This window comes from Pempheris klunzingeri, chromosome 13 (assembly GCF_042242105.1).
Source record: "Pempheris klunzingeri isolate RE-2024b chromosome 13, fPemKlu1.hap1, whole genome shotgun sequence".
NCBI classification, from domain to species: domain Eukaryota; kingdom Metazoa; phylum Chordata; class Actinopteri; order Acropomatiformes; family Pempheridae; genus Pempheris; species Pempheris klunzingeri.
Window position 1 is genome coordinate 21,934,955 of NC_092024.1, and position 15,433 is coordinate 21,950,387.

The 15,433-nt window shown below is 44.2% G+C and overlaps 1 protein-coding gene across 1 annotated transcript in view; it reads right to left on the bottom strand.

The window, feature by feature from the left end:
* atrn (attractin) overlaps window positions 1-15,433 on the bottom strand; it is a 112,174-nt gene extending 96,741 nt beyond the window's left edge. The window contains exons 1-4 of the mRNA XM_070841789.1: window positions 14,904-15,433; window positions 5,511-5,594; window positions 2,556-2,669; window positions 1,807-1,935 (exon numbers count right to left, since the gene is read on the bottom strand). Of these exons, the coding sequence (XP_070697890.1) occupies window positions 1,807-1,935; window positions 2,556-2,669; window positions 5,511-5,594; window positions 14,904-15,142 (566 nt within the window). The 5' untranslated portion in view covers window positions 15,143-15,433. The remainder of the gene's footprint in view (window positions 1-1,806; window positions 1,936-2,555; window positions 2,670-5,510; window positions 5,595-14,903) is intronic.

Consider the following 15,433-nt stretch of genomic DNA (forward strand, 5'->3'; position numbering starts at 1 on the left):
CCGGGGGCACTTCGCTTTCATCCAACTTTGTGTTTCTCAGCCCAACTTCAATTCCATCGCTATGGCGACGGTACCAAAGAGCCAGGGGGGTCCATTGTGTCCCCAGCAGATGTTTGTAAGGGACAGGCTCCACTTTGGTTTTTTGGAATATTTTCCTTCTTATGCCAGTCAAAGCAACCAGCGTGGAGAACATGAATGACAGTCGTGGCTCTTTCTGAAAACTTTAGTTGTATCTATCTAGCTGTGGGCGCGGTGCCTCACAGTGATGGGAGGATGTTTTACAGATTAAAGGTATGAGGTTACATTTTTTTTAATGCGTTTTTTTGTGTTAACAGATCCGTGAGCGTGCACGATATGATGGGATAAAGAGGCAAAGGAAGTCCCAACTGGTTTCTGAAAAGTTGTCATCAGATACAGACCAACGGCGATGACAGCTCACAAGATGCCATGCAGGAAACACACACTACACACACACACACACACACACACACACACACACACACACACACACACGAGTGGAATCCATGTGCATGCAGCATCATTCTGTAAATTCAGTGGCATTTAAACTCAGTAAGGCGTGGTTACATTTCAAGGCCTTTCTTCAACATTCCTCACAAGTAAGCAGCTACCAAATCTGTTTGGCTGCAAACCAAAACACCACAAACATCCTCCAGTGTCCCTGGCTAGCAGATGATGGTGCAGTGTTGCAACAGAAACATGCTGCAGCAAATGGATGGCACCGGCCTGACATGATCCTCTAAATGCTGCCAACCAGCCGTGCCAGCACACAGGCTGAATCATGCAGAAAGTGATAGCTTTGTATGCGTCACCCCGTACCAGGGAGGGGTGTGAAGTGGTTCCTTCACCTAAATAAATCTCAACAGCCAGTAAAATAGAAATGATTTGTACTGCGGTTCTCATCTCAGGGCTCAGTACCAAAGTATTTGTCATTTAGCAGATACTTTTATCCAGGGACTGACACCATCATGAATGCATGTGTGGATCCTGACAGATGCAAACCCGGAGGCCTGGCAGCTCCACACACTCAGCTGTAGAGGATTATGAGCAATCTGATATGTGGAAGTAGCCATCCCAGCTAAGACTTCAAAAATCAAGGAAAGGCCAGAGATCACTGAAGCCGAATGATCACATCTCCATTACTTTTTACCTTTATAGTACCAACATGTATGTGGAGTTCCCCCCGTCTAGTGAAAACCAGGTTGAAATGTGCATTGGGTGTTTTTCATGTGCTGTGAGACGTATCAGGGGCAGAAGAAGCAGCCAGTGCCACAGCTGAGCATCTCTGCTCTCTCTTCAGAGCAAGAGCAGAAGCCAAATCTAGATACTAAAATTTGGCAATTTTGAAAAAAAGAATAAAAATGGATGGGTTTTAACACAAAACTTATATTGAAGCCCAACACTGTCATCTATTTAAAGTGAGGACACAGCGAGTACAAACCAACAGGTTGGTCAACCAGTAAGTTGTTTTATTCCTCTGACTGTATCTAACACATCTGACTTTGGTAGCCAACATTAAACTTAAAGTTACACGATGATCACCGTCTCTGATGATACCGTTCAGGAATTTTCAATGAGGGAGAAGGAGAAGATGCCATTTTAGGGATCTTAAGAAGATAATTGAAGTTTTGTTGCAGAGAAACCACATCAGACACTTTATCATTCCAAACTGAGCATTCTGTGTGTTAGAAACAGGACTGGAGGGGATCTTTAACCCCGATTAGATTCAGGAAAATGTGGAAAGTGGTATTGAAAAACATATATTTTCTCATCTTGTGCTCCTCCCACCTGTATGAAATGTTGAAGCCAGTCAGGTTGTAGGCAGCGTCACTGAAGAAGTGCAGCAGGGCGTAGCCGGACTGAGACACCACCTCAGGAACCGTCTCATTCCCATAACGCTCAGGAACAATCAGACCACTGCAACAATATCAGAAAAGTAACATTTTATACCATGATTATGCTTTTATACACTCAACAGACAACTTCACTCCTGTCGTTAAACTTTTACGCTGGCTTCCTGTTCCTTACAGGATAGATTCTACCGTGCTGGTGCTCACATATGAATGACTCACTAATCTTCCACCAAAATACATTTCTGATCTCCTTGAATATAAACACAGGCGGGCCCTCGAGATCTTTAGGAGGCAGTAAACTGGCAGAACCTCGAATCAGAAACAAACACGGAGGTTTCCTTATTTTTTTAATTTCAATTTATTCCATCTCGACTTTATTCTGGTTTATTCCTTGTGGCTTTGAGTGTCACTCTAATGCTTCTCTTTTCTATCTAAAGTGCTCTGAACTACATGCATCTTTGGAATGTGCAGCATAAATAAAGCTGCCAAGTTACACAATGTGATCTTTACCACCATAAGATCATTTTATTAGTGCATGACTGGATGGTGAGTTTGAAAATCACGTGACATTTCAGAGGTTGAGTGAACACACAGTGAACATTTAAACCAGTGTTTGGATTTAATGACAAATGAATACACAGTTAGCAGTGAAGCGACCTGCGCTCACACCCACAGGAGACGTACCTGAAAGCAGCCAGAAGGGGGGCATAAATCGAGTCTCCGTCGTACACGTACAGGTGGTCCCAGCTGCATTCAGTGGCAAAGTGGTTGAACCGTAATCTGAGTATGGTGTTGGGCCTGGAAGCAAACACACACACACACACGCAGACCATGAGAACTCTTGTCTGGGTCGTTCATTTCCTTAATACTAACCAAAACCCTCTAACAGCAACACTGGAAATCTACCCGTCATCAGAATAATCTCAAATATCAGCAGTCTGACAGCAGCACTGGAGGCCTAAACAAATAAAAAACAAGCATTTCTCCATCAGCTTGCAGGTGGGTTTACAAAACTGTGCCGGCTGCACCAAAGTTAGGATTTAACTTTTGCTGTCTAGCGTTTCTAACACATTTCTCACTGGTCCAACTCTGAGAAACCAGACAAACATTCAGACCCTGGGCACAAAAACTTTACCATGCAAAAGTCAAAAGGCTGCTCCCCACACAACAGCTAACTTTGTGTGAATGTTCTGCACCATCTTTCAAAAAAAACAAAACAAAAAGATATTTTTATTACAGTTTTCTCCAAAAATCTGCGGCATCCTGACAAATTGCATTTCATTTTATTTGGATCATGAGATCCTGCACTGTACGTAGAGCCACAATGCTGATTGGGAAAAAGAGAGGGCTTGTCGACTTTCCTGCTTAGAGTTCCAGCTTATTACGACAACTTATTAACATCACTTGTTCAGTAAGAACTATTAACATTTCAAACAAAATCTCTGCTCATCCATGTTTGTTCTCATAAGAGCTGCTAACAGGTTTGGAAAAGTCACTGTTTCACCAGCTGAAGAGGCCGACTGGAAAATTAAAACACCGACCTCCACTGCATGCACAGAATGAAAGAGATTTGAAGAACGTAAAAAGTGGATAATTAACCAAGTGGTATGCTAGAAACATTCACCACCTACAATAAAACTTTACTAGCTTTTGTCTGGTGGCAACTTCCCACTCTGGCTCTATAATGGTGTGAAATCACACACTAAACAGTCTAATATCCAACTTAAAATGTTTTTACTTCATTCTTACACATTTTACACTGTGCAAAATGTGCAAAAATGGATAAACTAACTTTTTACAGAGGAGGACAGCAAAACAGGAAATACGAGGATGCTTCAATTAGTTTTTGATTGAAGACATTCATGAGCCTCTGCTTAAGATTTGGTTAACATCGCTAAATGAAATCATTCAAAAGAGAAGGGAAGAGCACAAAGACCCATTTAGTATATCTATGGTGACGGCACAAGATGCACAGGAAACGTTATGAATAGTCACATGTTTCTCTTCACAATATTATTTATTCGAGTGATGTGGCGGCTCTCCGCTCTCCACCCCCCCAAGCAGACGTATAAACTGAGGAATGGCAGCAGCGGCGAGGTTCGTTAGGAAAAGACAGCTTGTGATCAGCAACTTCAGAATCAAAATGAAGATCATTTCTCTGCCTTTCAGTAGGTGAAGTCACCACAGACAGATTCTGCAAATTCAACTGCGAAGAAAGCTTGAAGTGAATGCATGCCCCAGACTTACGAAACCCTTTTAACATATTCTAGTAATTTCTATGCATATAGTGCACGTGTCACTGCATTAACCTCCTGCTAAGAACAGGCTGAGGGCTGAAGACAGCATAGAAAAGTGCTATTAGTATGTAATGAAAACGCTGGATGAGTGCGTGATCTGGTGATTAGAGAAGCCATCCAGGAACGGGCAGGTCAGGAGTTCAAACCCGTGTAACAGCTATGTGTCCTGTCGAGGAGAACATGAGCGCGTGACCTCCTGAGCCCCCCCCCCCCATGACTGATAATGTTGGCTAAATACCTAAAATGCAAATGTAATCAAAGAATTTATGGTTTGGATGAGTTGGCGGCCAAAAAAAGTGAGGAATCATCGCTCTGAATCGATGCCCTGCGGCGTGGCTATGCTGACTAAAACAATAGAGACGGAGTATTGAATTTCTCACAGTTACTTTGTCATTCATTCTCATCCATCATCTTCTAAATGCTGGAAACTCCAAATGCTGGATGGGTCTCAGTGAAGGCTGCGAGTATACCAGTCATTATGAGCACACTTGAAATATTAAGTTACAGCCTCGGTTTCCACAATGTAATTCTTAACTGTCTGAAGGTTTCTAAATGGCAGAGGCCGATTTAAATGGATGAAACCAGTGAGAGCATCGGTTTCATGTAGTGAACGAATACACAAAGATACTACCACTGCGATAGAGAACGATTCACCCCTATAGAGTACGGAGAGTTTCATTTTATTTCTGTGGGTCTTAAGCAAACAACAAACTCACTGGAAAAAGTGACTTTTACTTCACACATTTGTCTCTCTAGAACTGCAATTCAGTTGTTTTTTGATGGTGCTGATTGGCACAAATGCACAACGTGGCTTTATTTTCTAAAACATTTATAGCCGAGACCTTCATTTGCTGCTGGTTAGAATATTCGGACATAAATTATGCAGGAGGAATACAGCAGAGTGTAGGGGAGACCAGGGTGGGTTGGCACGCTTTTCAGTCAACATGGCAGCAAAGATAACAGAAACAGAGATTTATTCATCTCATATCGTGGCTAATGTTAGTGGATCATAACTTACTGGGGATGGAATTAATCTGCAGACTTTTTTCTGTGGACGTCAGTTTTTAAAGATCAGGTGGACACACACAGAATGAACAGCACGTTGTGAAATCATCCCACCTCGAATCCAGTCCACACTTTTTAAAAATCCGGACAATCGCTTCATGACCTTCTATGCTGATGCACCGAGCAGTGACTCTTACTAACCCTGGTATCTACAGTATTTCTTCTGGCTATGCAAGAGGAGCATGGATTTTTACCCAGGACGATACATGCCGCTAAGATGTTTTGAAAAATCTATGTGTTACTTTTGGATCACAACTTGGATGTGCGCTCTACTTACTGTCCCTCGATCAGCCAGGTGCACTTGGTCTTGTACTTATAGTTTCCTGGACCGTCGGACAGATAACCAGAGGGCCCCGTCAATCTGAAAGAGAGGGAGAAAATACGTTCAAGGTTACAAATGAAGACGTGACATCTTCTTAACCTAAGCAGGTTAAAACCCTGGAAAGTGTGTCCTCTGCTCCTAGACTGGGAGGGTTGAGATGCAGCAGGTACGAGGGGAAACTAAATACAGCTGACGGCACCACTGAATCTCCACAATTACAGCACCGAGCGACTGAGTGTCACAATAAGAAGCACGGTGAAAATTAGAGCGGCACTCTGAGAGCAGACTGTGATATCCAACTGCATACAAAACCACCGTGTCTGGTCCCATTACACCATTCACTTTGCCACTGACACCAGTGTTACAATCCCTGATCGGGTCCAAAGTGTAACTGATCCACGCTACAGACTTCCACCAAGTTCTGTGAACATCAGGCCCGTCGCTCGTCTGCAGTCCTGCCGACAGACAAACAACGAAGTGGAACCAGCTCAAAACGGCTTCATGTGGAATTAATCAGTAGAACAGGATGCATACAAATTAATATACTAATATAATTGATTAACTAGTTGATAACAACAAACTCTACTGAATGTCCAACAACCTTAACAGGCCTCTGGACATTCTGTGGAATTTTTCTTCTTCCCATCACAAGTTACCAGAACCTAAACTTATCTTTTTTGTTTCTTGGCTTGTGCAGCATGCGAAAACGATGAAATGCAGAAAAACTGCACAGCTTTACATTTCCGAAGCTGTGACAACTGTTCTAGCACTGTGCAGGTCCACACTGAAATATCTGAACATCCATAAGAGGGATCGTCATAAAATCTGCTTTTGATATTCAAGTCAGTTTAATGCAGTTTGAGATGCAAATATGTTTCATCTCATTATCTAAAGCTTTATGTGCCGATTCAAATATTCAGGTCGCAGTTAAAATGCTCTGCAGTGACACCAGAGAAATGATTACACACAAAGGATGTTACACAAGAGCCACTGAGCAGAGCAGAGGGAGCGCAGGCAAACACTAACTTCTGCCACTTTACTTTCTTCATGCAGCTTTGGCGGTTGAGCAAGCGGCAAATAGGACAGCTACGGGACTGAGAATGATTAAACCTCAGAGCAAATTATTATCCGAGGCCGACACCAGGACAGGCAGCCACAAACACTCTAATAGTACAGTACGCCACTGGGCCTCTGTTATTGCCTGGTCAATTCCAGCTTGATGACACAGCAGTAGAGAGGAGCTGCATTACACAGGGGACACTTAGAGATTGTATCATTACTGATGTAGGTCTCTGGGTGCAATGACTCCACTAACACACCCAGTCAGTCTTGTTCCAAAACACTCTCTCAGAACCGTTTAAGACTGAAGTCTACTGAGAAAGCTGCAGAGAACACACTCCCCAGCTGGAGATGTCTGCACCAGAAACACAATGCTTTTTATCAAGACTAGCGCTTGACATTTTAAACATAAAACTAATTTGTCTCGACTTTGTGCCAATGAATTTTTAAAATCAAATTCGGTTTGTATTTACTTGTTGCTCCGCTTCAAAAACAGGATGTTAACTTTTCACAATTTTAGCACACAACAGAGGAAATGTGCTTGCATGCAACTGATAACATAAATCATACCCAGAATTTCTGGGGCAATCCCTGCAGTGTATCGCATAACAACGTTGTTATTTGCATCCAGGCAACAAGTGGGCTGCAACTTCATGTTATTGAAGACTTTAGTCTGCTACCATAGCTGCAGAAGTGCAGGCCAATAGCCCCAGCTGTGTGGGGTGGGCCGCTCAAGGTCCAAGGCCAAGGGTGTTGTTAAGTCTCTTTACAGGCCAAACATATGACTCTATATTGCAAAAACACTGTTCTACCAGCTCTGCAACAAGTGGGACTGTTTATCAGCTCTAAAGTCTTAGTGTTGATGTACCAGCAAAGAGTTTAACTGCAAAAACAATCATTTCTAGAGAAACTGAACTCACTGATGCTGTTTCTGAAAGTCTGACACTGACCACACACACAAGGCTTTGCTGAATATCGCTGGCTCACTGTTTTGAGAGTAGTATCACCCAGTGCTTTTCACATGGCAGGTCTCAGCGGTTAGCAAGCGAGTACACTAACACTGTAATTACAGATCTCTCAGTGCTAATACAGCCAGGGCCTGCAGGGACTCCCAGCTCTCCCAGCTAGTAGACAAACAGAGCTCCCTCAGAGGACGAGAGGCTGAGCCCAACACACCACCACTCTCAACCCTGCAACGCAAACTGCTGCGTGCTTCAGGCTGCTCAGACTGTACTACATACTACTGCGATACAAACCTCCATCTGTAACACCATGAGAGAGACGATCCTAGATTTATCAGCAGTGACCACTTAAAGAACAATGACGTGGTGAGTTCCCCTAAATTATGCACATCAGGGCCGTAGGCATGTGTAAAAGCAGAAGTTGACCCAAAGAACTGTAAATCACAATCGCCAAACATTAATAAAACAGGATAAGAGGATGAAAGGGTCTCATATAGAGCTAAAGGAAGCACGTGAGCGAATGATTTCAAATACACTTTTCTCACGAACGTCTAAGAGGAATCCAACCAGACAAATAGCTTAAATCCCCACCTCAAACTTTTACTGCCATCACAATACAACGGAGATAAATGGAATTTCCGTTGTGGTGCTTAAAACGTTGAAAGATGACATTTGAGAGACTACATAGCAACGTCTCTCTTTCTCAGAACAACGTTTGTTAAGGGGAAAGTAGCTGGACTGAAAACAATGAGGTTTGGACATGAAAGACAAGTTGCTGCCAACTTCAATCTCAGTTTTCAAATGTCAAACTGAGCCCCTGGCAGAGACGTTATGGTCATTTACAACCATGAGGCAATAAAAGAATATTAACACATTTCACATTTCTATTATGATGAAGCACTTTAAGGACAGAAATATACACCTGAAAAATACCAATGGGACCAAAAACGCACAAACCAGTGCCCAGGAAGTAAGAATATACTCAATATTACAGTGTTTTTCAAAAGGTAAATGTCATCTGTAATGATGATTTACTTCATTATGACATGTAAAATATAACTCATGTAACATTCATGTGATACACACACAGAGGCATCAACGTGGTCTTTTAAAACCTTGTGCGGCACAAAATTTAAGGAATTTAAAAGGAAAAAGATGTCATACTGTCCCGACATAAAAAATAAGCCTGCGAATGCCTGAACTTCCTGTTACGCACTTTGATGCATTCACAGTGACGTCAGGCTCTTTCTCATGCAAACATCCCTGCAGCAGAGCCAAGTGGTCTGCAAATGGCAAAGTGGTGCCGCATGAGGGCAAGGCAAACACGATTCCTCATTCAAAGGCGACATCAGGCCTGTTCAGTGGCTCAGACTGCATGCTCACACAGAGAAAATGCTACAGAGGCAAAAGGGTTTTCCCTACAGACTGTCTGGGCGGACAAAGAAAAGCTGATGATTTCAAATCAATAAGGGAATATTTTGAAGAAATGTAATGTTATATCCCGATACAATTCAGAGAGATTGATCATTTTCACATGTTAGCAGAAAGAAACTTACGTTACCTTTAGTTTTTAAATCACACGGGTCCATCAGGAGATGCTCATGTGGAGTTTAAGGTCAAGTATGAGACACAATATACACATCCTCAAAAGAAACAAGTCAGCCCTCCAGATGCTGTAATCAGCAATAAAGCTGCCATCCTCCCGTGTTAATGTTGCTGAGCCAAAGCATGTAAGAGGTAAATAAGAGAAGTTACTCAGCAGCAGCCACGGAGGAGGGAAGCTGTGAACCGAAAATGGCTGGAAACAAACCTACAGAGGCTGTGTGCCCGAAACAGGCTCATGAAGCTATAAGTCACTTCTATTGTGTAATAAAGATTTCATAATTTTTTCAGCAGAAGCTATTATCCAAGTTACTGTGCTTTCACACCTCAGTGTTTTGCTTGAGTTACAGTTGCACTTTGTTGGCAGCTTTTTTTTTTTTTTTTTTTTTAACGTACTAAGTTACTCTTTCATCAGCCTTGAAATGCATCCAGTCTCCACTGAGGCCCCATAGATTCACCTCGTCCGCACAAACTAGATTCTGGCCTTTGATATTCAGCATCACAGACGCACTGAGTGCAGTAAGTGCCACCTAGGGATAGGATTTCGGCACCTACATTCAGATTTTTAAGTAGTTAACCGGTGCCATTTGAGCCACCGTGGCCTTCCTGTACGGCTGTCAGCACATCCATCCAGCAGCTGCCGGTAAAAGTCCCTAAACTTCATCTACGACAGGGATGGGACACATTTCTGTGCCTCTGCAACAGTAAGCTGAGAACAGAGTAAATAGTACAGCAGTGACCATTAGTCTCTGCAGAGGGCAGGCCGGCTGGTCGGGCGCTCAGCGGGGCCTTTAGTAAAGCCAGGTCAGCCCTCAAGCAGGTTCCAGAGAGCACCCAAGGATGAACGTGGACCGATGTGCAGACTACAGAAGAGACGACAGTAAGGGCGCTACAAGGCAGCAAGCCGTGAAATGAAGATTACCAAAACTCTCAGGCCTGGACAAACATATCATAATAGTTCTTAAAATGTACGTTTCCTGAATTTGTTGCTCTCTGTGGACTGACAGTGGATGGGTGGTCTGGGTCACTTATACCATCCACCTGTGCCTGGTTGACTTCCCTTGGAGGTGTAAAGGGGCAGTGGTGACCTTTTATGATCTATTTATCTCATTTTTCCACCTTTATTTTCATTAGTTTTTCAGTTGCAACAAGTATTCGTGTTAAATAATCGTGACATCAGTCTTGACCATGATTTTAAGCATGATAAGCAGCCCTACTGCTAGCCATCTTCATACATCCATGTTAGCTGATGAGCAGGAAATTCATTTATATCATTAACTGGAGAGTCATGAGTTAATTGCATTAGAAAGTGGGGAAGTCAGAGTTGGTGTCAGGACATGAACATGCCTCAGAGGCTGGCTCGAAGCTGCACGGACAAGGCATTTATTCACCACCCCTCCCACTGCAAAAGATAATTAATAACTCCCATCCTGCTAAAAAATAAACTAATTTCAGCAAAGGCTCCATCTCGTGCTAATAAAAAAAAGTGTAGTTGCGTGTCTTTGAGCCTCTTTGAGCCAAGGAGCTGGCTTTTGTAGCCTTAATCTAATCACAGCGTAAATGTCTGATACAGTTCTGCCTCTCAGCAACACTCATCAACTCTTAAAATGACAACACTTTAGTAAACCAGATGAAAGAAGCTTTTCTCATATGTCCTAACAGTAGTTTTACTGTTTCTGACTTCCTGATGAGCATTTCCAGAGATTTCCAGTTCAACAGTGGTGTTCAGAGCACTGAAGAATTCCATAAAAAGGAATCTGCACTAGTCTGCAGGTTTAAGGTACCAAAAATAAGCTCCAACATGTCCTGGTCCAAATCAGCCAGACACCTTTGTTTCATGTCATTCCCCATCTCTCTCTTTCTCCCTCTCATCTCCCCACAATCAATTTCTCTCCAAAATAATTGTTCACTAGGAGCTCTAAGGATTGTCCAGAGTAACGGACACGCTGTGTCTGGAAGGCTCAATGCTCTGAATGCCAAACAAAACTCCACTCAGCTCAATTGGGATGGAGGCAGAAATATCAGAGTTGGATAGAGAACCATAAAATCAAAGCACTTGGGTGAGCTGAGCCGTGAAAAACAAACTGAGTTCTTGCTGAATCTGAAGAGTTTCATCTGATTTACAAGTAATTTTGCATGCATTTGTCATCCTGCCACGTTCATATAACAGGTATATATCTGGATTCATATCATGCTTTCAACTTCAAGGCTCAGCCCCAACAAGATCTTCCGTTGTGTACCACAGAAGACAGTTCCACACTTAACTACACAGAACCACAAGTTCAAACTATCACCAGAAGAAAAACACATTTTTTATGCCATAAAACCAAAAAAAAAAAAGAAAAGAGACCGTCTTTGTCCCTCATCCTTCATGTTGATTTTGGCCCTCATGGCTTGTCGGGACTCCATCTTGGCACGACCCTGCCACAGAAAGCTGCTTTTACCAGCATTCAGCCAGCCTTGTATGGTAGCATTGTCTGTATGCTAAACACGGCCTCAGACCACAGGCTCTCCCCGAAAAACTATCAGCCCTTTGACCGCGTTAACAAAACAACACGGCCCTGATTCCTGGCAAATCTGGACTCACAGAGCAGAAAGTTTACCCTCCCATTTAATGACAATTAGCCTGATGGGGCGAGGTAGCTACAGCGTCACTGATAATGCTCTACACTGTGCACAGGAGTGCTGAAGTTAAACATTATACTTTAAGTAAGTGCACTGCCACGTTATTAGTGGAGTTCAGGGTCAGACTATCATTCCTCCAGCAGACCAGCAGCCCCAGAACCTCTCTGACAGCACCGACGGAGGAGAAGACCCGGCTGGATTTTTCCACTTCCACACATTTTAATGCTGGTCTGCTGCTTTTAAAAGTAGCTGGAACAGAAGACGAACTTAGCAGCCACATACAAAACCTATATTCAATTTTAATAATCCCCGCAGAGACGTTCACCCTCTGTGGTCAGTGCTAAAGCAGGAGCCGACTCCAGGCAAGTAACTTGGCCAAATGCAATAGCAGGAATATGCCTAATACCTAGTGTATATACGCTTGAGGAGCTGCAGGATATAAGGACATGCAACTAGAACTGCAACAAACGAGTATTGTCATCATCAATTAATTTCTCTTTTCTTTAAAAATAACCAATTAATTGGCAAGTTTACAAAATAGCAGGAAATGTAATGGGTAATGTTCCGACAGCCCACAGGATCCACTGGACTAAATATATTCAATTTACAGTGACATAAAGAACAAATCTGTCCATTTTCACCTGACATTACATTCAGCAGATCTTCATATAAACCAACTTACATTTTTCTCTACACACATTGCGAGTCATCACCTTCAACCCTACAAATAATGGCCACCCTGCTCTCCACCTGAGCTACACAGAGCAACAGTTTTAACAATGGGTTCATTGCAAAAACATTTGGAGTTTCCAGCATGTCCAGTGTGAAGTCTTCCAGCTTCAGCACTGCGTATCACTAGAAACTTCAGGTTTCAGAACCATCTCAGACTGAATAAGTAACTGGAAGGTGGCACTTTGGGCTTCTGGGATCTGTGATGGACATTACTTAGTACTTATTTTCTCAACAGATAATCAGAGAAAGTAATTGATAGATGAACCAGTGCTGAAAATAGCACATAAACTCCACTTCAACCCAGGATTTTTGTGCTAACAAGCACTACCCAGGATGCAGCTGGTGGTAGCCAGCCATGCTTTCCCACCGTGATAGACTGCTTCAATTAATACTTGAGTGCAACGGGCTCCCAGATTTTAACCACAACCGAGACGAGCCATTTCATCCAGAGAGCACTCAACCCTGCCACTCTGAAACATTAGAAGCTCAGCAGCCTCCATTGTACCTGTTCAGATATGCTCAGCAATCAGCTGTGCTAATGTGCAAATTGTTCCAGCTTCCTTTTCCTTGAGCGGGACCGTTTTCAGAGGATGGATAACACTGCAGACCTCTTACCAGGTCTGCTTTATGGCCTGACATGCTGGCACTAAGCTGAGACAGCATGACAGCGGATATCAAACTGAAAACAAAAAAAAAGGGATAAAAAAAAAAAAGAAAAATGCCCTGAATCTCCTAAAAATGGCCTGGAAATAGGCCCCAACCTGATGGACGCATTTTAGCTGAACAGACATGCTGGGTCATCACAAAGTTGGAACAAGATCAGCCTGCCGACAGCTAAAAAAGAAGGAAAGCAGACATATAACATTACTGTTCGAGCCCAAGTTTGACTCGACCGAGGAAAATGAAGAAATGTTTTTTCTCATTAAATACTTGTTTAGGTTATCTTGACAGGATGTGCAGAGGGGAGCAATCCTATATGGACTTGCCAATAGTGTAATCGTCATTGATTGCGTCTAAATTAAGCTGTCATCAAGTGCTGCAGGACAATTTTCTGCACCAGGATGTCACTAATCCAAACTCCAGTAATGTGAAGTGGCACTTTAATGGGACCAGGGGACGAGATGAGCAGCACTGATTGTCTGATTATTCGTATTGACATTCAACACCTTTCAATTGCATGGTGCGTCTGGCATTAGACAGCATGAAGAGCCGCTGCGCTTTGTTTAAATCAGGACAAGCACCTACATTATTATCGGTTTCATCGAGCGGTCAGCTTCCTCGAGTTCTACCCAGCTAACGTGGAGCTGTAAAAGCAGAGTGGTCTCAGCATGTGCACGTGCAGATTCCCCACACTTTGACCCAGTTAACAGCTATGTGAACTGCCCGAGTGGGGCAAACACCATCCAGTCCTTTGGTTCGGACGCAACCGGACAGATGCTGCATTTCCTGTAAGGCTGGACAACACAAAGCAGTCTTAAGGAGAGGGCTGGTAGGACAACACAGAGGCCTGTGTGGACTGTACCCTCTTCTATGCTCCCTGCTGACATCTCCAGGAGCTAACAACTCTGTTCCTGTTCAGCAGAGGGGACACTGCCAACTCATCGTCCTCTCCGATGCGACCACAGGGATCGCTGCGTTCCTGCATAACCAAACGGGAAATAACCACCTGGCTGGGTTCAGTGGAGGCGTAGAAGGTAAAATAAAGGGTTCAAGTACATGAACGCAGACTGATGCCACAATGATTAGCTGATTATCAAGCAGATATTCAATCACTCTATGAACAACACCGAAGAGGAAGATATGCTGCCTTCCTCTGTTTGATGCCACTTCAGACTGAACATATGTGGGTTTAAGAGGAGAGGATCAAGTGTAGAATATAATCCCTACTGTCAGCACTGCTATGGCTCCAGTGGTCCACAGTCCAACCCTTCTTGGCAGGTGACCATACTTTCAAATTCAGTGATGTAATGTGTACACATTTGGGTGGGGGGGGTCACCTGCAACAAATCTGGGGGTGTGCATGACAAGATGGTGACACTCATGAGGATTTAAGTATGTGAGGCTCAACATTAGGCAACTGTGAGCCACATGCAGCTCATCATGGCACACCTGCACCCCGGGACTGCATTTAGCAGTGGAACTGTGCCTTTATAGCAACAGTGGCGGCAGTAGGAGGAGGAGGAGGAGGAGGAGAAGTAGACCGGTCTGTAGATGCCTCAGGTGTGCACCGCTCAGCATCTCCTGACCAGCAGCCTGAGCTCTGCATTAGCCGACATGTAGCACGAAGCACAGCAGACACACAGACTACATGCACAACCTAGGAGATATGTGATAACAGCAGCCTGATCCTGCCCTGTGCTCACCCTACCTGAATCTCCCTCCGCAGTGCTGGCATTGGTCCCCGACCCAGCCGGGGAAGCACACACAGTTGCCGGTGGCGGTGTTGCACTGGCCGTTCATGCAGGGCTTGTCGCACTCCTTCGCCTCGGTGGAGCCGGGCAGCCCGGACAGCAGCCCGACGACCGACAGCAGGAGCGCGGTCGTCAGCATCAGCAGGCTCCGGCCCCGGCCAGAGCCCGAGCAGGCCCGCCGTGTCGCCCCGTACATTCTCTCACAAAAGATGGCTGCTGGAGGCAGGCGCTCCGCTGCTTCGGGGGAAGCGACCCAGCGAGCTGCCCGTCGGCGCGGTTCCGTTTGTCGGGCCTCGGGCACGGTTTACCCAGCGGGTAGCGTTCGGTCTCTTGGCTCAGGCTGGTCCTCGCTGCTTACTTGGTTGACATCTTCCAGTGGTTCCGTTTCCCAGCGCCGCACCAAGCCGCATATTGACATCCAGAAGTGACGTTATGGCAGCGGAAATGCGCAACCGGAGGCAGGAGAAGCGCGCAGGGCTTTAAACTT